This window comes from Pelophylax lessonae (assembly GCF_965119305.1).
Source record: "Pelophylax lessonae genome assembly, chromosome: 7".
NCBI lineage: Eukaryota > Metazoa > Chordata > Amphibia > Anura > Ranidae > Pelophylax > Pelophylax lessonae.
The window spans coordinates 300120847-300145046 of record NC_138774.1 but is presented as its reverse complement, the minus strand read 5'-3'; the positions used below and the strand labels follow the sequence as shown (position 1 = coordinate 300145046).

The window sequence follows — 24200 nt, the reverse complement described above, 5'->3', positions numbered from 1 at the left end:
TCCGATAGGCCCTCCAGGAACATATCCATCTCCAAGCTGCCTGCCTGCTCTGATAGGCCCCCTAGGAAGATATTCATCTCCAAGCTGCCTGCCTGCTCTGATAGGCCCCCTAGGAAGATATCCATTTCCAAGCTCCCTGTCTGCTCTGATAGACCCTCCAGGAAGATATCCATCTCCAAGCTGCCTGCTCTGATAGGCCCTCCAGGAAGATATCCATCTCCAAGCTGCCTGTCTGCTCTGATAGCTCCAATGCAGCAAGGCTTTTGGGTGCGGATGGGAGCGTCTTCCCTCCATATGTCAGTTCTTGGGTCTAAGGGGCCAGAACACTAATCAGTTGGCAATGATGTCATCCAGTCACCATAAAAATTACCTGATCTCAGATGCTAGCGGGGGCCATCGTGGTTCAGGGCATCTATAGCCCGCTCAGGTCCATTTCTGGGAATAAGTGCAGCTGCCTGCACAGCAATAACTCTGTGCGGCGCTGTTTGTTAACTGCAGGTTGCCTGCCTTATTGTTATGGCAACCGGTCAAACAAGAAAGAACCAGGTGATTCCCTTGGACTGCTGGGATGGATGACACCAATATCCCAGGAGTCCAAGAGAAATCGCCTGATGAGGACACTGCCTAGACAGCCGGGACCGGAAGTGTCGCCAACACATTTAAAATAAAGGTATTGGAGAAAAAAAAAAAAAAAAAAAGGAAAATCTATTTAGGACTGCACTGCAGGTGGACATGCGGATGAAAGCAATGTGCAAAAATGGGTGGAAATCATTAGGGGGGGGGGGGTTTGTGGGGCAAATGGCCCTTACATTGGTGGTTAGGAAAATGAATGAAACTCCTAGAGAGTTGGTGCAGACAGCTAAGTCCTGGAGCTGGCATTGCCAAGTGGCATTTTCTCGAACTATGGAGACACCATCAAATGAGAGGCCAATCAGCCACAGCTCATGGAACCCTTAGTAACCTCTTGTAAAGAACGGCTGCCTTATACAATCCACAGCCTCATGGAACCCTTAGTAACCTCTGGAGGAACCCTGGTAGAGAATGGCTGCCCTACACCTTTCACAGCTCTTGGAACCCCAAGCAACCTCTGGTAGAGAATGGCTGCCCTATACCATTCACAGCTCATGGAACCCTTAGCAACCTATGGAGGAACCCTGGTAGAGTATGGCTGCCCTACACCATCCACAGCTCAAAGAACCCTTAGCAATCTCTGGTAGAGAATGGCCGCCCTACACCATCCACAGCTCACGGAACCCTTAGCAACCTCAGGTAGAGAATGGCTACCCTACACCATCCACCGCTCACTGAACCCTTAGCAACCTCTGGTAGAGAATGGCTGTCCTACACCATCCAGAGCTCATGGAACCCTAAGCAACCTCTGGTAGAGAATGGCTGTCCTACACCATTCACAGCTCATGGAACCCTAAGCAATCTCTTGTAGAGAATGGCTGCTGTACAACATCCACAGCTCATGGAACCCTAAGCAACCTCTGGAGGAACCCTGGTAGAGAACGGCTGCCCTACACCACCTACAGCTCATGGAACCCTAAGATACCTCTGATGGAGAATGACTGACCTACACCATCCACAGCTTACGGAACCATTCAAAATCTCTGGTAGAGAATGGCTGCCCTACACCATCCACAGCTCACGGAACCATTAGCAACCTCTGGTAGAGAATGGCTGTCCTACACCATTCACAGCTCACGAAACCCTTAGCAATCTCTGGTAGAGAATGGCTGCTCTACACCATCCACAGCTCATGGATCCCTTAGGAGCCTCTGGAGGAACCCAGGTAAAGTATGGCTGCCCTACACCATCCACAGCTCATGGAACCCATAGCAACCTCTGGAGGAACCCTGGTAGAGAACGGCTGCCCTACACCATCCACAGCTCATGGAACCCATAGCAACCTCTGGAGGATTCCTGGTAGAGAATGGTTTCCCTACACCACAGAGTACCATATACACCATGGCTTGCCCGATCTGCAAGGACCTTAAACATTCTACCAACCCTATTGCTTTACAAACGTGTCACTCGCTCCTCTCTCAGATCACTACTCTAGTGTAAAGTGCGAGAAAACTGCGACCTCTCCTCTTACTTACGTGCGTTGTTGGTCTCCGGAACAAGGCTCTTGTAAAACGGAAACTTGCGAGACAGCCGGAAACTCTTTTTACGTTTGGATTTGATGGACTGCGGCGGATGGCGGAAGGCACAGAAAAATGGGCAACGGGGACACAACGCCACAAATGTAGAAATGAAGAAAGTGATGGAGGAGGAAAAAAGGAAACAAAAACAAAAAAAACAACATGGGTTTACAAGGCATGCAAAAAAAATGGAAAAACATAACCGGAGAGTGTGATGAACGGAGAGGGCGAGGATTAACATGAAATGTGGGACAACTTTAACAAGCGTGATAAGCGGCAGTTCACCTACATCCCACCAGCTGGAGGTTATACATTGTTATAAGGAACATTCCTCAGATGATCCCTACTGCTCCCCGAGCTGACAGATTGCTCCTCTCATCCCTCCATCATGTACAGTAGAAGGATGAAAACACCGGCACACAGAAATGTGTAACTGTATAGTATATACACACCGATCAGCCATAACCTTGTGACCATGGACAGGGGAAGTAATAACATGGATTATCTGGTTACAATGTCATCTGAAAGTTAGGCAGCAAGTGAACATGTTGTCCCTGAAGTTGATGGTTTGTTTTGTATGGGGCTTTGTAGCTGCAGAGCATTTGGGGTGTCCATGCTGACCCATGTCCACAGCCAAAAATGCCTACAATGGGAGTCGTGAGCCTCAGAACTGGACCACAGAGCAATGGAAGAAGGTGGCCTGGTCTGATGAATCCAATAATTGTTTGAGGAGCACAACAAGTTTGAGGTGCCAAATTGGTCTCCAAATTCACCATTAAATCGAGCATCAACAAGTCGAGGCTCCACCTCACAACTTACAGGACTTAAAGGATCCGTTATGAAGGGCTACAGAACTGGAGCATGGAAGAAGAAGGTGGCCTGGTCTGATGAATCCAAGAATGGTTTGAGGAGCAACAATTTTGAGGTCCTGATTTGGCCTCCAAATTCTCCAGATCTCCATTCAATTAAGCATCGACAAGTCTGATCCATGGAGGCCCCACCTCCCAACTTACAGGACTTAAAGGATCTGCTACTGATGGCTACAGAACTGGAGCACGAAACAGAAGAGGTTGGCCCGGTCTGATGAATCCAAGAATGGTTTGAGGAGCCAATTTGGCCTCCAAATTCTCTAGATCTTCATCCAATCGACTATCAACAAGTCTGATCCATGGAGGCCCCACCTCCCAACTTACAGGGCTTTTAATGATCTGCTAGTGATGGCTACAGAACTGAAGCAATGAAAGAAGCTGGCTTGGTCTGACGAATCCTAGAATGGTTTGAGGAACAGGAGTCCGAGGTTGACTTGGCCTCCAAATGCCCCAGATCTCTATCCAACTGAGCATCTGCGAGATGTGCTGGAAAAACAAGTCTGAACCATGGAGGTTCCACCTCTTCACTTACAGAACTTCAAGGATCTGCTGCTTACGGCTACAGAACTGGAGGTGGGAGCAATGGAAGAAGGAAGTTTGATGAATCACGTGGGGTGGCCAGGTGCACCACTTACCTGGGAAAGAGATGGATGCAGTATGGGAAGACTACAAGCTGTTGGAGGCAGTCTGATGCTTTGGCCAATGTTCTGCTGGGAAACTTTGGCTCCTGCCATTCATGAAACCACCTAACTAAAACACTGCTGTTGACCAAGTCCACACCTTCATGGAAATGGTATTCTCTGATGGTAGTGGCCTCTTTATGCAGGATAATGTGCCCCGCTACACTGAAAAAATGGTTCAAGAATGGTTTGAGGAACACAGCAACGACTTTCAGGTGTTGACATGGCCTTCCAATTCTAATCGAGCATGTGTGGGATATGGTGGAAAAACAAGTCCTATCCGTGGAGGCCCCGCCTCCCAACTTACAGGACCTAAAAAGAGAAGCATGGGAATTTTTTTTTTCACTCATACTTGCCTACACGGACGTTGCATCTGTTGGCTCTAAGGCTGGGAAACGAACGATCAATCACCACTGATCGCTCGGTTCTTACAGTTCTCGGAGCAGAGAGCTGGTGACGATCGGTCAATGGTTTCCTGCTCCCTCCTCCCCCCCTCACGGTGGGCTGTGAAGGGAGCAGGAGGCTCAGGCTTTCAGCAGCTGGGTGCCAGTCCAGGATCCCAACCATATAGTTGGACATGTCTGACCCTGGACCGGCTCTGTGACGTCAGCCTGCTGTCTGCTGAAAACAGGTCCCCCGTACTTCTCCTTCAAAGGATCTGCTAGTGCCGGCTTGATGCAAGATACCACAGCGTACCTTCAGAGGTCTGGTGGAGCCCATGCCTCAACCGGTCAGGAAAGGGGGACCTACTTAATATCCGGTGGGTGGTCATGAAGTTATGGCTGATTGGTGTAGATTTTCATGGTCACTACCAGGTCACCCTGCAGAAGGGAACCGATGAGGTTCTATTTCCTGTGTAAGATCCGGTGACTTTTCATCCTCTCACTGTGCCATCTATTGCACCCTCCTGCTACAAAGGGATCTGTGAATGGAGCCTCAAGCAGTTCAGTATCCTGACTGACATTTTCTGCAGCGGCAGTGACCGCGGTTACCATGGCGCAGTTACCTACATGTGACTACAAAGCAGGGCACATTTTCTGTTTTCTGAAACCCCCTTCCCCATACCCGGCCAGCACCAAAACAGCCCAGAAATACGCTCTTCCCCATCCCTCCCCCATACCCGGCCAGCACCAAACCAGCCCAGAAATACGCTCTCTTCCGGCCCTCCCCATACCCGGCCAGCACCAAACCAGCCCAGAAATACGCTCTCTTCCGGCCCTCCCCATACCAGCCCAGAAATACGCTCTTCCCCATCCCTCCCCCATACCCGGCCAGCACCAAACCAGCCCAGAAATACGCTCTCTTCCGGCCCTCCCCATACCCGGCCAGCACCAAACCAGCCCAGAAATACGCTCTTCCCCAGCCCTCCCCCATACCCAGCCAGCACCAAACCAGCCCAGAAATACGCTCTCTTCCGGCCCTCCCCATACCCGGCCAGCACCAAACCAGCCCAGAAATACGCTCTTCCCCAGCCCTCCCCCATACCCAGCCAGCACCAAACCAGCCCAGAAATACGCTCTCTTCCGGCCCTCCCCATACCCGGCCAGCACCAAACCAGCCCAGAAATACGCTCTCTTCCGGCCCTCCCCCATACCCAGCCAGCACCAAACCAGCCCAGAAATACGCTCTCTTCCGGCCCTCCCCCATACCCGGCCAGCACCAAACCAGCCCAGAAATACGCTCTCTTCCGGCCCTCCCCCATACCCGGCCAGCACCAAACCAGCCCAGAAATACGCTCTCTTCCGGCCCTCCCCCATACCCAGCCAGCACCAAACCAGCCCAAAATACGCTCTCTTCCGGCCCTCCCCATACCCAGCCAGCACCAAACCAGCCCAGAAATACGCTCTCTTCCGGCCCTCCCCATACCCGGCCAGCACCAAACCAGCCCAAAATACGCTCTCTTCCGGCCCTCCCCATACCCAGCCAGCACCAAACCAGCCCAGAAATACGCTCTCTTCCGGCCCTCCCCATACCCAGCCAGCACCAAACCAGCCCAGAAATACGCTCTCTTCCAGCCCTCCCCCATACCCAGCCAGCACCAAACCAGCCCAGAAATACGCTCTCTCCCGGCGTGGTTCCAATACTCACTCTGTTCGACTCCAAGCCGGAACGACCGTGGAATTTCACCGTTTTCAGTCTCGCCCGCTCCTTCTTTTCAACCCTGCAAAACACAAGCAGAAATTTCTATAGAGGAGTACGGGGGAGGGGGGGGGGGTTGCAAACACAAGAATGAATGAAACACGACAAATCTGTCACACCTGTACTCTCCTATGAATGAAACCTAAATCTGTCACACCTGTACCCTCCTATGAATGAAAGATAAATCCGTCACACCTTTACCCTCCTATGAATGAAGCACAACAGATCTGTCACACCTTTACCCTCCTATGAATGAAGCACAACAGATCTGTCACACCTGTACCCACCTATGAATGAAACATAAATTCTGTCACCACCTGTACTCTCCTATGAATGAAACCTAAATCTGTCACACCTGTACCCTCCTAGGAATGAAACCTAAATCTGTCACACCTGTACTCTCCTATGAATGAAAGATAAATCTGTCACACCTGTACTCTCCTATGAATGAAAGATAAATCTGTCACACCTGTACTCTCCTATGAATGAAAGATAAATCTGTCACACCTGTACTCTCCTATGAATGAAAGATAAATCTGTCACACCTGTACCCTCCTATGAATGAAAGATAAATCTGTCACACCTGTACCCTCCTATGAATGAAACCTAAATCTGTCACACCTGTACCCTCCTATGAATGAAACCCAAATCTGTCACACCTGTACCCTCCTATGAATGAAACCCAAATCTGTCACACCTGTACCGTCCTATGAATGAAACCTAAATCTGTCACACCTGTACCCTCCTATGAATGAAAGATAAATCTGTCACACCTGTACTCTCCTATGAATGAAACCCAAATCTGTCACACCTGTACCGTCCTATGAATGAAACCTAAATCTGTCACACCTGTACCCTCCTATGAATGAAACCCAAATCTGTCACACCTGTACCGTCCTATGAATGAAACCTAAATCTGTCACACCTGTACCCTCCTATGAATGAAAGATAAATCTGTCACACCTGTACTCTCCTATGAATGAAACATAAATCTGTCACACCTGTACCCTCCTATGACTGAAACCTAAATCTGTCACACCTGTACCCTTCTATGAATGAAACCTAAATCTGTCACACCTGTACTCTCCTATGAATGAAAGATAAATCTGTCACACCTGTACCCTCCTATGAATGAAAGATAAATCTGTCACACCTTTACCCTCCTATGAATGAAAGATAAATCTGTCACACCTTTACCCTCCTATGAATGAAAGATAAATCCGTCACACCTTTACCCTATGAATGAAGCACAACAGATCTGTCACCACCTGTCCATTTTCATCTGATAGGTGGATGCATTTGGCAGACAGGATCGGATTGGATAGCCGACATGTCACCGCTCAATAGGGGCCAATGGAGGGCCAGATCAGGTCCACCTGAAAAACTGGCAGGCGAACCTGATCAGACAGCCTGTGTGAATGGGCCCTTATATTGCAGGGATTTCCTCCCACTTCCTGTTTGGCTATGGGACAGGAAGTGAAGGGAAATCTCCACAATGGGACACAGATGGGCAAACAAAAAAAAACCACCACACACCTCCCTTACTCCATCCAAAATGAAACAAAGTTCTGCCCATAGTTTTACTGCCCCCTGTGGGCCCTGTTGTGTAGGTTACCTGCATTACCTGTGCAGCTCTTATACACAGCCAGGATAGGACAATGTCTGGTCACATGACTTTATATGTACAGTCATCCTCACCGCAGAGCACACAGGTGCATGCAGGGGGCGCTACTGAACACGCACACACGTTGACTCTGTGTCAGATAAAATCTTTGTACCTCTTTTTACTGGGAATGACGCCGATCTGCTCGCTCTCCCCGTGCGGAGTGACCAGTCTGGCCTGCCACCATTCGTCATCGGAGGCATTGATCACATGCAGGATGTCCCCGTAGGAAAAGCTCAGGCCCTGGCTCGGTAGGCAGCTGTCCCGGGAGCGATCGTAGTCAAAGAGCGCCCTAATTATCAGGAAGATCGAAAGAGGAAAAAAAAAACAGTGAGAATTCACACAAATACCCGGCCACATATTTCATTGTCACATTTCACAGATAAAACCAGTGTAACCAGTTCAAAGAAAAACTAAAAGCAACGATAAAACGCAAAACCCGCATTATAATGACAAATATAAACAAGACATTTTACAGATAATAATACACGGGGCTCTATGGAGGGTCATTATTACCAGCATCTCCTCTGTTACTCATTCTGCACATATTACACCAGAAAGTCATTGTTTTTTTTTCTTAAACCACTTCTGGAAGGATTTTCCCCCTTAATGACTCCAGGCCATTTTTTGTGATTCAGCACTGCGTTACTGTAACTGACAATTACTCAGTCGTCACAACGATGACAACCGAGTAATTGCAACGGTGCAACGATGTACCTAAATAAAATAGATGCTCCCCCCCCCCCACCCCACAAATAGAGATTTCTTTTGGTGGTATTTGATCACCTCTGCACTTTTTTGATCATGTGCTATAAACAAAAAAAAAGCAATTTTGAAAAAAAAAAAAATAATAATAATTTTCACTTTCAGATCGCCGCCATTACTAATAAAAGAAAAAAAAAAAACAAATAAACAACTTTTGTGCAAACCAATCAAAATACTCTTGTTGCGATTTATTTTACCAAAAATATGTAGCAGAAAACAAATTGGCCTAAAATGTTAAGAAAAAAAACCCATAAAGGTGGGATCACACTGAAAAATCTTCACACATTATCATACAAGTTACCCGGAACTGAAAGGGGGTGCAATGAATGTACCTGACATAGAGTGACCTCTTCTCACTGGTGCGCAAAGAGCCGGATCCGGAGCTCATACTGCTGTTCATCATCTGCTCTCTCAAGTCATGGATTTTTGACTCAAACCGGCTGTACTCTGTAAGGGGAGAAAACAAAAAAACCGCTGAAAAGAGCAGAAATACACCCAATACTGCCAATAATATATCCATACCCCCAGTACTGCCAATAATATATCAATACCCCCAGTACTGCCAATAATAGATCCATACCCCCAGTACTGCCAATAATAGATCCATACCCCCCAATACTGCCAATAATAGATCCATACCCCCAGTACTGCCAATAATATATCAATACCCCCAGTACTGCCAATAATAGATCCATACCCCCAGTACTGCCAATAATAGATCCATACCCCCCAATACTGCCAATAATAGATCCATACCCCCAGTACTGCCAATAATATATCAATACCCCCAGTACTGCCAATAATATATCCATACCCCCAGTACTGCCAATAATTTATCCATACCCCCAATACTGCCAATAATATATCCATACCCCCAGTACTGCCAATAATATATCCATACCCCCAGTACTGCCAATAATATATCCATACCCCCAGTACTGCCAATAATATATCAATACCCCCAGTACTGCCAATAATAGATCCATACCCCCCAATACTGCCAATAATATATCCATACCCCCAGTACTGCCAATAATATATCAATACCCCCAGTACTGCCAATAATAGATCCATACCCCCCAATACTGCCAATAATATATCCATACCCCCAGTACTGCCAATAATATATCAATACCCCCAATACTGCCAATAATATATCAATACCCCCAGTACTGCCAATAATATATCAATACCCCCAGTACTGCCAATAATAGATCCATACCCCCAGTACTGCCAATAATAGATCCATACCCCCCAATACTGCCAATAATAGATCCATACCCCCAGTACTGCCAATAATATATCAATACCCCCAATACTGCCAATAATATATCAATACCCCCAGTACTGCCAATAATAGATCCATACCCCCAGTACTGCCAATAATAGATCCATACCCCCCAATACTGCCAATAATAGATCCATACCCCCAGTACTGCCAATAATATATCAATACCCCCAGTACTGCCAATAATATATCCATACCCCCAGTACTGCCAATAATTTATCCATACCCCCAGTACTGCCAATAATATATCCATACCCCCAATACTGCCAATAATATATCCATACCCCCAGTACTGCCAATAATATATCCATACCCCCAGTACTGCCAATAATATATCCATACCCCCAGTACTGCCAATAATATATCAATACCCCCAGTACTGCCAATAATAGATCCATACCCCCCAATACTGCCAATAATATATCCATACCCCCAGTACTGCCAATAATATATCCATACCCCCAGTACTGCCAATAATATATCCATACCCCCAGTACTGCCAATAATATATCAATACCCCCAGTACTGCCAATAATATATCAATACCCCCAATACTGCCAATAATATATCAATACCCCCAGTACTGCCAATAATATATCCATACCCCCAGTACTGCCAATAATATATCCATACCCCCAGTACTGCCAATAATATATCCATACCGCCAGTACTGCCAATAATAGATCCATACCCCCAGTACTGCCAATAATATATCCATACCCCCAATACTGCCAATACTATATCAATACCCCCAGTACTGCCAATAATATATCAATACCCCCAGTACTGCCAATAATATATCAATACCCCCAGTACTGCCAATAATATATCAATACCCCCAGTACTGCCAATAATATATCCATACCGCCAGTACTGCCAATAATAGATCCATACCCCCAGTACTGCCAATAATATATCTATACCGCCAGTACTGCCAATAATATATCCATACCCCCAATACTGCCAATACTATATCAATACCCCCAGTACTGCCAATAATATATCAATACCCCCAGTACTGCCAATAATATATCAATACCCCCAGTACTGCCAATAATATATCAATACCCCCAGTACTGCCAATAATCGATCCATACCCCCAATACTGCCAATAATATATCAATACCCCCAGTACTGCCAATAATAGATCCATACCCCCAGTACTGCCAATAATACATCCATACCCCCAGTACTGCCAATAATATATCCATTACAGGGGACCATAAAAGGCTCATTTATTTCTAGCACTTCTCTACCATGCAGTTTATAAATGTACCCTCCTAAAGGGTAAAAGAAAATGTAAACCCAGCATTTCCTCTTCCTGATATGTGTCTGCTGTACCATGTACTGGTATGAGAGTCTCCTGTTCTCTCCTCCCCCCCCCCCCCGATATGTGTCTGCTGTACCATGTACTGGTATGAGGAAGTCTCCTGTTCTCTCCTCCCCCCCCCCCCGATATGTGTCTGCTGTACCATGTACTGGTATGAGGAAGTCTCCTGTTCTCTCCTCCCCCCCCCCCGATATGTGTCTGCTGTACCATGTACTGGTATGAGGAAGTCTCCTGTTCTCTCCTCCCCCCCCCCGATATGTGTCTGCTGTACCATGTACTGGTATGAGGAAGTCTCCTGTTCTCTCCTGCCCCCCCCCCCCGATATGTGTCTGCTGTACCATGTACTGGTATGAGGAAGTCTCCTGTTCTCTCCTCCCCCCATCCCCCCGATATGTGTCTGCTGTACCATGTACTGGTATGAGGAAGTCTCCTGTACTCTCCTCCCCCCATCCCCCCCCGATATGTGTCTGCTATCCCATGTACTGGTAGGAGGAAGTCTCCTGTTCTCTCCCCCCTTCCCCCCGATATGTGTCTGCTGTACCATGTACTGGTATGACGAAGTCTCCTGTTCTCTCCTTCTCCCCCCCCCCCCCCGATGTGTGTCTGCTGTACCATGTACTGGTATGGAGAAGTCTCCTGTTCTCTCCTCCCCCCATCCCCCCCGATATGTGTCTGCTGTACCATGTACTGGTATGAGGAAGTCTCCTGTTCTCTCTCCCCCCCCCCCCCCGATATGTGTCTGCTGTACCATGTACTGGTATGAGGAAGTCTCCTGTTCTCTTTGTATTGCTTCCTTTATGTGAAATCCCTGGCGATCCTGCCAGTCCCTCTGCTTTCCTATTATAAACTGACCACCCTAAGCAGGAGAGCACACCGTGGTCAGTTCTCTAGCTATGCTGGGAACTCAGCCTGCTCTCCTGCAATGATCAGACTTGCCCTGACACATCACCCCCCCCCCCTCACACACATTGCCAATCCCTGGGAAGATCAGTGTACTGCTCTCTCTCTCCTCTCAGCTCTTATGCAGCTGAGAACAGAGGGAATGTGATCACATAAATAAGGTATTGGTTTTATTTTATTATATCTATACACAAATGTTTTGCCTTTCATCTCCATTTTAAATTGAATGGTTTGTTTAAGACCCCGTTCACACTGGGGCCACCTGTCAGGCGACCTGGTCGCCTGATAGGGCGCCTCCCATAGGGAAGCTGTGGATCCGTTCTAATAGGAGCGACACAAGTCGCTCCGACTTAGAAAAAGGGTCCGGAGCTTCTTTGGAGCGACCTGCATTGACTTCAATGTTATGAAGTCCATGCCAGCCGCTTTGAGGTCGCGGTGCGAGCTGCACACCGCGACCTGTGAGGTCGCCCCGGCAAGTAACGTCGCCCCAGTGTGAACGGGGTCTCACGGGGTGATCGTTTATAAACACGGTTTAAAAAAAACAAACAAATAAATAAAAAAGGGACATACTTATGTACATGGGATTTTTTTTCCTACTTTTAATAAATTTGCAAAGAATTCAAACAAACTTCTCTCACGTTGTCATTATGGGGGATTCTTGTAGAATTTTGAGGAAAATAATGAATTTAATCCATTTTGGAATAAAGCTGTAACATAAAATGTGGAAGAAGTGAAGCTCTGTGAATACTCCCCCCATGCTCTGTATACACATATACTGTATATAGGAAGGCCGGTACACATATACTGTATATAGGGAGGCCGGTACACATATAGTGTATATAGGGAGGCCGGTACACATATACTGTATATAGGAAGGCCGGTACACATACTGTATATAGGGAGGCCGGTACACATATACTGTATACAGGGAGGCCGGTACACATATACTGTATACAGGGAGGCCGGTACACATATACTGTATACAGGGAGGCCGGTACACATATACTGTATACAGGGAGGCCGGTACACATATACTGTATACAGGGAGGCCGGTACACATATACTGTATACAGGGAGGCCGGTACACATATACTGTATACAGGGAATAGGGAGGCCGGTACACATATACTGTATATAGGGAGGCCGGTACACATATAGTGTATATAGGAAGGCCGGTACACATATACTGTATACAGGGAGGCCGGTACACATATACTGTATACAGGGAGGCCGGTACACATATACTGTATATAGGGAGGCCGGTTCACATATACTGTATATAGGGAGGCCGGTACACATATACTGTATATAGGGAGGCCGGTACACATATACTGTATATAGGGAGGCCGGTACACATATACTGTATATAGGGAGGCCGGTACACATATACTGTATATAGGGAGGCCGGTACACATATACTGTATATAGGGAGGCCGGTACACATATACTGTATATAGGGAGGCCGGTACACATATACTGTATATAGGGAGGCCGGTACACATATAGTGTATATAGGGAGGCCGGTACACATATAGTGTATATAGGAAGGCCGGTACACATATAGTGTATATAGGGAGGCCGGTACACATATACTGTATATAGGGAGGCCGGTACACATATACTGTATATAGGGAGGCCGGTACACATATACTGTATATAGGGAGGCCGGTACACATATAGTGTATATAGGGAGGCCGGTACACATATAGTGTATATAGGGAGGCCGGTACACATATAGTGTATATAGGGAGGCCGGTACACATATAGTGTATATAGGGAGGCCGGTACACATATAGTGTATATAGGGAGGCCGGTACACATATAGTGTATATAGGGAGGCCGGTACACATATAGTGTATATAGGGAGGCCGGTACACATATAGTGTATATAGGGAGGCCGGTACACATATAGTGTATATAGGGAGGCCGGTACACATATACTGTATATAGGAAGGCCGGTACACATATACTGTATATAGGAAGGCCGGTACACATATACTGTATATAGGGAGGCCGGTACACATATACTGTATATAGGGAGGCCGGTACACATATACTGTATATAGGGAGGCCGGTACACATATACTGTATATAGGGAGGCCGGTACACATATACTGTATATAGGAAGGCCGGTACACATATACTGTATATAGGAAGGCCGGTACACATATAGTGTATATAGGGAGGCCGGTACACATATAGTGTATATAGGGAGGCCGGTACACATATAGTGTATATAGGGAGGCCGGTACACATATACTGTATATAGGAAGGCCGGTACACATATACTGTATATAGGGAGGCCGGTACACATATACTGTATATAGGGAGGCCGGTACACATATACTGTATATAGGGAGGCCGGTACACATATACTGTATATAGGGAGGCCGGTACACATATACTGTATATAGGGAGGCCGGTACACATATACTGTATATAGGGAGGCCGGTACACATATACTGTATATAGGAAGGCCGGTACACATATACTGTATATAGGGAGGCCGGTACACATATACTGTATATAGGGAGGCCGGTACACATATACTGTATATAGGGAGGCCGGTACACATATACTGTATATAGGGAGGCCGGTACACATATACTGTATATAGGAAGGCCGGTACACATATACTGTATATAGGGAGGCCGGTACACATATACTGTATATAGGGAGGCCGGTACACATACTGTATATAGGGAGGCCGGTACACATATACTGTATATAGGAAGGCTGGTACACATATACTGTATATAGGGAGGCCGGTACACATATACTGTATATAGGAAGGCCGGTACACATATACTGTATATAGGGAGGCCGGTACACATATAGTGTATATAGGGAGGCCGGTACACATATACTGTATAAAGGGGGGCCGGTACACATATACTGTATATAGGGAGGCCGGTACACATATACTGTATATAGGGAGGCCGGTACACATATACTGTATATAGGGAGGCCGGTACACATATAGTGTATATAGGGAGGCCGGTACACATATAGTGTATATAGGGAGGCCGGTACACATATAGTGTATATAGGGAGGCCGGTACACATATACTGTATATAGGAAGGCCGGTACACATATACTGTATATAGGGAGGCCGGTACACATATACTGTATACAGGGAGGCCGGTACACATATACTGTATATAGGGAGGCCGGTACACATATACTGTATATAGGGAGGCCGGTACACATATACTGTATATAGGGAGGCCGGTACACATATACTGTATACAGGGAGGCCGGTACACATATACTGTATATAGGGAGGCCGGTACACATATACTGTATATAGGAAGGTTCGGTTGTTTTCTCAGAGCAAACATCTGCTGCTGAGAACAGCGGCCACTCCCTAACATTCCACCTCATACAATATAAATGCCGTCTTCTCTATAATAAAAAGCTTTTCATTAAAAGGGCATTTAATAGGCAGAAAAAGGACGGGACTCGGCGCTGAGCGAATCTTCTCCCATTACCATACAAGGTCCATTATCTCCCATCTATATATACACAGCACACAGATATTAATAGGAAGAGCTGCCGAGCCCCTAAATGTTTACATTACCGGCAGGCGCTGTTTATGGCAGCTCAACATAGATGAACCAATCACTGAGAGTCCCCGAAATCCCAGTGTCAGAGTATAGAGAGGATCTCACGTATAGTCTGCTATACCCAATGTGACACCACACAGCACAACGCCATCATAGACCGACTAATACACCACCGAATACCATTCATTCCCATCAGTGTATTCCACCTAGAAAAGGGAGCAGCCCTGGATGGCAGAGTCCCCAAGAGTACAGAGTGACACCGCACAATGCCATCATAGACCCAGTGCTATATTTTGGCCTAGGCTGACAAGGCCTAGGGGGGCACTTTGCAGGGGGGCAGCAAAAAAGACACCCCCCCTTACACCTGAGACTTTTTTGGCCACTGGTTGCTAGAGCCGCCTCTCCCACCTCTCTCTCACAATCCCCCCCTTCTCTCTCACTACCTCTCTCAACCCCTCTTCCTCTCTCTCACCCCCCTCCCTCTCATCCCCCCACTTCTCTCTCTCTCATCCCCCCCTCTCTCTCACCCCCCCCTCTCTCTCATCCCCCCCTCTCTCTCTCATCCCCCCCTCTCTCTCTCATCCCCCCCTCTCTCTCTCATCCCCCCCTCTCTCTCTCTCATCCCCCCTCTCTCTCTCTCTCATCCCCCCCTCTCTCTCTCTCTCTCATCCCCCCACTTCTCTCTCTCTCTCTCTCTCATCCCCCCCCCTCTCTCTCTCTCTCTCTCAACCCCCCCTCTCTCTCTCTCATCCCCCCCTCTCTCTCTCTCATCCCCCCCTCTCTCTCTCTCATCCCCCCCCCTCTCTCTCTCTCTCATCCCCCCCTCACTACCATTCATCCCTATCAGGGTATTCCACCGAGAAAGGGAGCAGCCATGGATGGGAGAGTCCCCCGAGGAAGGGGGGGTGGCGCTGTCTCCCTGAAGAGGGGAAGAGTACCTTTTAAAACCAGGTACCCATTTCCCCCTCTCCCCAAAAGGTGCCAAACCTGGCACCAGAGGGGGCGGGAGCAAGCATATAAGCAGAAGTTCCACTTTGTTCAGTAAAAACCAATAGGAGGAGGTTAAGCCGAGTAAATAGATACCCAACATGTCAGGGGATCCCCTAAAACAGCAACAAACTACTCTATATTCCCCATTGGTGAGGCCTTAAAGCGCCCTTCCAGGTCATCAGTTTGGGGCGTTAAGGGTGTATAATGGGGCGAGAATTACTGCCCTCACCCCGGTGTGTGCACAGCAATACGGAGCGCGTGCAATGCAATCAGCATTTTCCTGTGTGGGAACCCCCGACACCGGCATTCATAGATGTGTGCATGAGGGACCTCCAAAAAAAAAAAAAAATAGTGTGGGGGTGTATGCGTCATGTGCTTGGGTGTAAACTTTTTTTTTTTTTTAAACTTTATTTTATATCACACAGGGGACAAATATATTTTGGCGACAGGTTCTCTTTAATAAGACATGAGGAGTCTAAAGCCCCTTACACACGGGCTTTCCGATCCGGTCAGTTTTTCAGGCTGATCGGTTCAGATGCTCCTTGTACCTCTATGGAGCAGCAGAGATCAGCAGTGACACCTCCTCTGACACCCGCTGCTCTCTGATCCAATCCTGTCCATGAAATCCATCTGGAGGATCGGATAGGACAGGTGATCCGTTCTCATTCAATCTCCCATATAGGAGAGCGGAGATCTGACAGCTCTGTCTCTGCACAGTAAGCGGAGACGGACCTATCATGTGCCTGCTCAGCGGATCGATCCCCACTGAGCAAAACGGATCGATCTCCACTGAGCAAAACGGATCGATCCCCACTGAGCAAAACGGATGTACCTGATGAATGGTCCATTTTTCATCCGTTTTTGCATTGGTTGTGAATGTAAAATAAACCGTTTAATATTTCATCTAATTTGAAGTGACTGAACTGATGAAATGAACGGTCCGCATGTGTGAAAGGGACCCCCCCAGGGACCCCCCCCCCCAATGTCTCACCTGTTCCCCAACCAAGTGCACATTGCACTCCATTACCTTCTTCCCCGCTCATTAGCAGGAAGGGGAGATCGATGAACGGATGTTCTCTTATCTCCTCCCCCTCTACCTGACAGGAAACCGGTCAGAGTCCACTCAATGGTGTGCAGAGACAGGAAAACATAGTGAGGGGGGGGGGGGGGGGAACGATACTTACAGGGGGCAACTGTCACATCCATCTGACAGCTAACGTATCAGATCAGAAGTGTGACCCACCCCCAAAACAAACGAACACCAGGAAATAGATTGGAGGGTCACAGACAGCAATAAAAACCCAGCAGGAGGGGGTCTCCCACTAAGAAAGCTTTGCCTTCACATTGACTTGCATTGAGCAAGGTCAGAGGTCACACCCCAAGCAAGGTCACATAAGGAGAGTTCAGAAATCCGACCTATTATTCCTCCATCACATCCAGGAACCGTTCTCTAAAATATGAAGACACCAAAACCGCATCCAACTAGAGCGCAACGCAGGAGGAGCAAAATCCACCCCCGCCACACAGAGTGCGTAATCCAGACCCGCCACAACGCAGGGGGACTGCAACCCACCCACACAGAGTGCGTAATCCAGACCCACCACAACGCAGGGGGACTGCAACCCACCCACACAGAGTGCGTAATCCAGACCCACCACAACGCAGGAGGACTGCAACCCACCCACACAGAGTGCGTAATCCAGACCCGCCACAACGCAGGGGGACTGCAACCCACCCACACAGAGTGCGTAATCCAGACCCACCACAACGCAGGGGGACTGCAACCCACCCACACAGAGTGCGTAATCCAGACCCACCACAACGCAGGGGGACTGCAACCCACCCACACAGAGTGCGTAATCCAGACCCGCCACAACGCAGGGGGACTGCAACCCACCCACAGAGTGCGTAATCCAGACCCGCCACAACGCAGGAGGACTGCAACCCACCCACACAGAGTGCGTAATCCAGACCCGCCACAACGCAGGGGACTGCAACCCACCCACAGAGTGCGTAATCCAGACCCGCCACAACGCAGGGGGACTGCAACCCACCCACACAGAGTGCGTAATCCAGACCCACCACAACGCAGGGGGACTGCAACCCACCCACACAGAGTGCGTAATCCAGACCCACCACAACGCAGGAGGACTGCAACCCACCCACACAGAGTGCGTAATCCAGACCCGCCACAACGCTGGGGGACTGCAACCCACCCACACAGAGTGCGTAATCCAGACCCGCCACAACGCAGGGGGACTGCAACCCACCCACACAGAGTGCGTAATCCAGACCCACCACAACGCAGGAGGACTGCAACCCACCCACACAGAGTGCGTAATCCAGACCCGCCACAACGCTGGGGGACTGCAACCCACCCACACAGAGTGCGTAATCCAGACCCGCCACAACGCAGGAGGACTGCAACCCATCCACACAGAGTGCGTAATCCAGACCCGCCACAACGCAGGGGGACTGCAACCCACCCACACAGAGTGCGTAATCCAGACCCGCCACAACGCAGGGGGACTGCAACCCACCCACACAGAGTGCGTAATCCAGACCCGCCACAACGCAGGGGGACTGCAACCCACCCACACAGAGTGCGTAATCCAGACCCGCCACAACGCAGGGGGACTGCAACCCACCCACACAGAGTGCGTAATCCAGACCCGCCACAACGCAGGAGGACTGCAACCCACCCACACAGAGTGCGTAATCCAGACCCACCACAACGCAGGAGGACTGCAACCCACCCACACAGAGTGCGTAATCCAGACCCGCCACAACGCTGGGGGACTGCAACCCACCCACACAGAGTGCGTAATCCAGACCCGCCACAACGCAGGGGGACTGCAACCCACCCACACAGAGTGCGTAATCCAGACCCACCACAACGCAGGAGGACTGCAACCCACCCACACAGAGTGCGTAATCCAGACCCGCCACAACGCTGGGGGACTGCAACCCACCCACACAGAGTGCGTAATCCAGACCCGCCACAACGCAGGAGGACTGCAACCCATCCACACAGAGTGCGTAATCCAGACCCGCCACAACGCAGGGGGACTGCAACCCACCCACACAGAGTGCGTAATCCAGACCCGCCACAACGCAGGGGGACTGCAACCCACCCACACAGAGTGCGTAATCCAGACCCGCCACAACGCAGGGGGACTGCAACCCACCCACACAGAGTGCGTAATCCAGACCCGCCACAACGCAGGGGGACTGCAACCCACCCACACAGAGTGCGTAATCCAGACCCGCCACAACGCAGGAGGACTGCAACCCACCCACACAGAGTGCGTAATCCAGACCCGCCACAACGCAGGAGGACTGCAACCCACCCACACAGAGTGTGTAATCCAGACCCGCCACAACGCAGGAGGAACACAACCCAGACCCGCCACAACGCACCCACTGCTTTTCATTTTGGCCACCCCAAAAAGGAGCGCAACCCAACCCCGCCACAGTGCAGGGGAGCGCAACCCACCCCCGCCACACACAGAGTGCAACCCGCCACAGCGCAGAGCAACCCACCCCCACCACACAAAGAGCGCAACCCACCTCTGCCGGAACCCACTCCCACAACCCCCCCCCCCCGGGGGAGCGGCACTGACCCCCGCCACACATAGAGAACGCAAACCGCCCCCCCCCCCCCCCCCAAAGAAGGAGCGCAACCCACCCCCGCCACGCATAGAGCGCAATCCAACCCCGCAATAATGCAAGGGGAATGCAACCCACCCCGCCACACAGAGCGCAACCCGCCACAGTGCAGAGCAACCCACCCCCGCCACACAGAGCACACCCCGCCACAGTGCAGAGCAACCCACCCCCGCCACACAGAGCACAACCCGCCACACAGAGCACAACCCGCCACAGTGAAGAGCAACCCACCCCCGCCACACAGAGAACAACCTACCTCTGCCACAAGACAAGGGGAACGCAACCCACCCCGCCACACACAGAGCTTAACCCGCCACACCAGAGAGCGCAACCCACCCCCGCCACACTGCAGGGGAGCGCAACCCACCTCTACCGAACACAAGGAGAATGCAACCCCCCACACAACCCACCCCCGCCATAGCACAGGGGGAGCGAAACTGACCCCCGCCACACATAGAGAACGCAAACCAACACCCCCCCAAAACACAGGGGGGGAAGACTAATCCAGCAGGCAGTCACCCCCCCCCCCCTCCAATCACTGACTGCTCCCTATAGAACCCCAACACCCCCTATTACTCACAGACCCATGTCACCCCTCCCAATCCCTGCACCCCCATATCACCTATTGCACCCCTCCCCCCAGGGGGGGTTCTCTCAGGTACACCCGGATAGGTGATTCCTGTGTCCCCTCCCCCGCTATTATCCTATATATCGCGGGGAAGGGAGCAACAGCAGGAGACACGCCCCTCCCCCCGGTTCTCCGGTCTTCTCACCTTCCCCGGTCGCTCCGTCCTCTCTTCACCCTCAGCAGACACCGAAACCAGAAAACTCCCCGCCCCTTCCGGTAAAGCTTGTCCCAACCAATCAGCGGCCTCCGAAGTCAGTCCACCACTCAGAGCGCTCCCTCCCCCTGGCGGCCAATAACAAAAGCATCGCTGGGCACCGACCAATCAGAGAGCAGAGTTTTCCCGCCCACCTCGCATTCAAGGACAGCTCGAAAGAATAGAGAGCGACCAATCACCGCCGAGTGCGCTGCCTACGAAGCCCCGCCCACGTCTCCGCTGCCTCCTCAGGTAGGGCACAGGTGAGCGGTGACCGGGGGATATCGGGCGGTACGAATACCGGGCGAATCCCCCCATATTATTACCTCATATCCCCCCCCATATCATTACCTCATATCCCCCCCCATATCATTACCTCATACCCCCCCCCATATCATTACCTCATATCCCCCCCCCATATCATTACCTCATATCCCCCCCATATCATTACCTCATATCCCCCCCCATATCATTACCTCATACCCCCCCCCCATATCATTACCTCATATCCCCCCCATATCATTACCTCATATCCCCCCCCCAATATCATTACCTCATATCCCCCATATCATTACCTCATATCCCCCCCTATATCATTACCTCATATCCCCCCCCCAATATCATTACCTCATATCCCCCCATATTATTACCTCATATCCCCCCCCATATCATTACCTCATATCCCCCCCCATATCATTACCTCATATCCCCCCCCCCATATCATTACCTCATATCCCCCCATATTATTACCTCATATCCCCCCCCAATATCATTACCTCATATCCCCCCCCCATATCATTACCTCATATCCCCCCCATATCATTACCTCATATCCCCCCATATCATTACCTCATATCCCCCCCCCATATCATTACCTCATATCCCCCCCATATCATTACCTCATACCCCCCCCCATATCATTACCTCATATCCCCCCCATATCATTACCTCATATCCACCCCCCATATCATTACCTCATATCCCCCCCCCCATATCATTACCTCATATCCCCCCCATATCATTACCTCATATCCCCCCCAATATCATTACCTCATATCCCCCCCCCCCATATCATTACCTCATATCCCCCCCATATCATTACCTCATATCCCCCCCATATCATTACCTCATATCCCCCCCAATATCATTACCTCATATCCCCCCCCCATATCATTACCTCATATCCCCCCATATTATTACCTCATATCCCCCCCCCCATATCATTACCTCATATCCCCCCCCATATCATTACCTCATACCCCCCCATATCATTACCTCATATCCCCCCATATTTATTACCTCATATCCCCCCATATCATTACCTCATATCCCCCCCCCCATATCATTACCTCATATCCCCCCCATATCATTACCTCATATCCCCCCCCATATCATTACCTCATATCCCCCCCCATATCATTACCTCATATCCCCCCCCAATATCATTACCTCATATCCCCCCATATCATTACCTCATATCCCCCCATATCATTACCTCATATCCCCCCCCCCCCATATCATTACCTCATTTCCCCCCCCATATCATTACCTCATATCCCCCCATATCATTACCTCATATCCCCCCCATATCATTACCTCATATCCCCCATATCATTACCTCATATCCCCCCCCCATATCATTACCTCATATCCCCCCCCCATATCATTACCTCATATCCCCCCCCATATCATTACCTCATATCCCCCCCCCATATCATTACCTCATATCCCCCCCATATCATTACCTCATATCCCCCCCCATACATTACCTCATATCCCACCACCCCATATCATTACCTCATATCCCCCCCCCATATCATTACCTCATATCCCCCCACCCCATATCATTACCTCATATCCCCCCCATATCATTACCTCATATCCCCCCCCCCATATCATTACCTCATATCCCCCCATATTATTACCTCATATCCCCCCCATATCATTACCTCATATCCCCCCCCATATCATTACCTCATATCCCCCCCATATCATTACCTCATATCCCCCATATCATTACCTCATATCCCCCCCCATATCATTACCTCATATCCCCCATATCATTACCTCATATCCCCCCATATCATTACCCCATATCCCCCATATCATTACCTCATATCCCCCCATATCAATACCTCATATCCCCCCCCCCCATTCATTACCTCATATCCCCCCCATATCATTACCTCATATCCCCCCCATATCATTACCTCATATCCCCCCCCCATATCATTACCTCATATCCCCCCATATCATTACTTCATACCCCCCCCCATATCATTACTTCATATCCCCCCCCATATCATTACCGCATATCCCCCCCATATCATTACCTCATATCCCCCATATCATTACCTCATATCCCCCCCATATCATTACCTCATATCCCCCCCATATCATTACCTCATATCCCCCCATATCATTACCTCATATCCCCCCCCCATATCATTACCTCATATCCCCCCCCCATTTCATTACCTCATATCCCCCCCCCATATCATTACCTCATATCCCCCCCCATATCATTACCTCATATCCCCCCCATATCATTACCTCATATCCCCCCCCCCCATATCATTACCTCATATCCCCCCCCATATCATTACCTCATATTCCCCCCCCATATCATTACCTCATATTCCCCCCCCCCCCATATCATTACCTCATATCCCCCCCCATATCATTACCTCATACCCCCCCCATATCATTACCTCATATCCCCCCCATATCATTACCTCATATCCCCCCCCATATCATTACCTCATATCCCCCCCCCATATCATTACCTCATATCCCCCCCCCCATATCATTACCTCATACCCCCCCCCCATATCATTACCTCATATCCCCCCCCCATATCATTACCTCATATCCCCCCCCCATATCATTACCTCATATCCCCCCCCCCATATCATTACCTCATATCCCCCCCCATATCATTACCTCATATCCCCCCCCATATCATTACCTCATATCCCCCCCCCATATCATTACCTCATATCCCCCCCCCCATATCATTACCTCATATCCCCCCCCATATCATTACCTCATATCCCCCCCCATATCATTACCTCATATTCCCCCCCCCATATCATTACCTCATATTCCCCCCCCCCCCATATCATTACCTCATATCCCCCCCATATTATTACCTCATATCCCCCCCCCCCCCATATCATTACCTCATATCCCCCCATATCATTACCTCATATCCCCCCCCCCATATCATTACCTCATATCCCCCCCATATTATTACCTCATATCCCCCCCATATCATTACCTCATATCCCCCCCCAATATCATTACCTCATATCCCCCCCCCCAATATCATTACCTCATATCCCCCCCCAATATCATTACCTCATACCCTCC

General features: G+C 49.5%; 1 protein-coding gene across 2 annotated transcripts in view; it reads right to left on the bottom strand.

Annotated features, from left to right (window-relative positions):
* The window catches only part of DLG3 (discs large MAGUK scaffold protein 3), a 235071-nt gene that overhangs the window by 16832 nt on the left and 194039 nt on the right, over positions 1-24200 (bottom strand). The window contains exons 11-14 of one of the 2 annotated variants that reach the window (XM_082263112.1): positions 8596-8710; positions 7614-7790; positions 5785-5857; positions 2106-2193 (exon numbers count right to left, since the gene is read on the bottom strand). In XM_082263112.1, the coding sequence (XP_082119238.1) occupies positions 2106-2193; positions 5785-5857; positions 7614-7790; positions 8596-8710 (453 nt within the window). The remainder of the gene's footprint in view (positions 1-2105; positions 2194-5784; positions 5858-7613; positions 7791-8595; positions 8711-24200) is intronic. The other variant, XM_082263113.1, reaches the window with a different exon arrangement.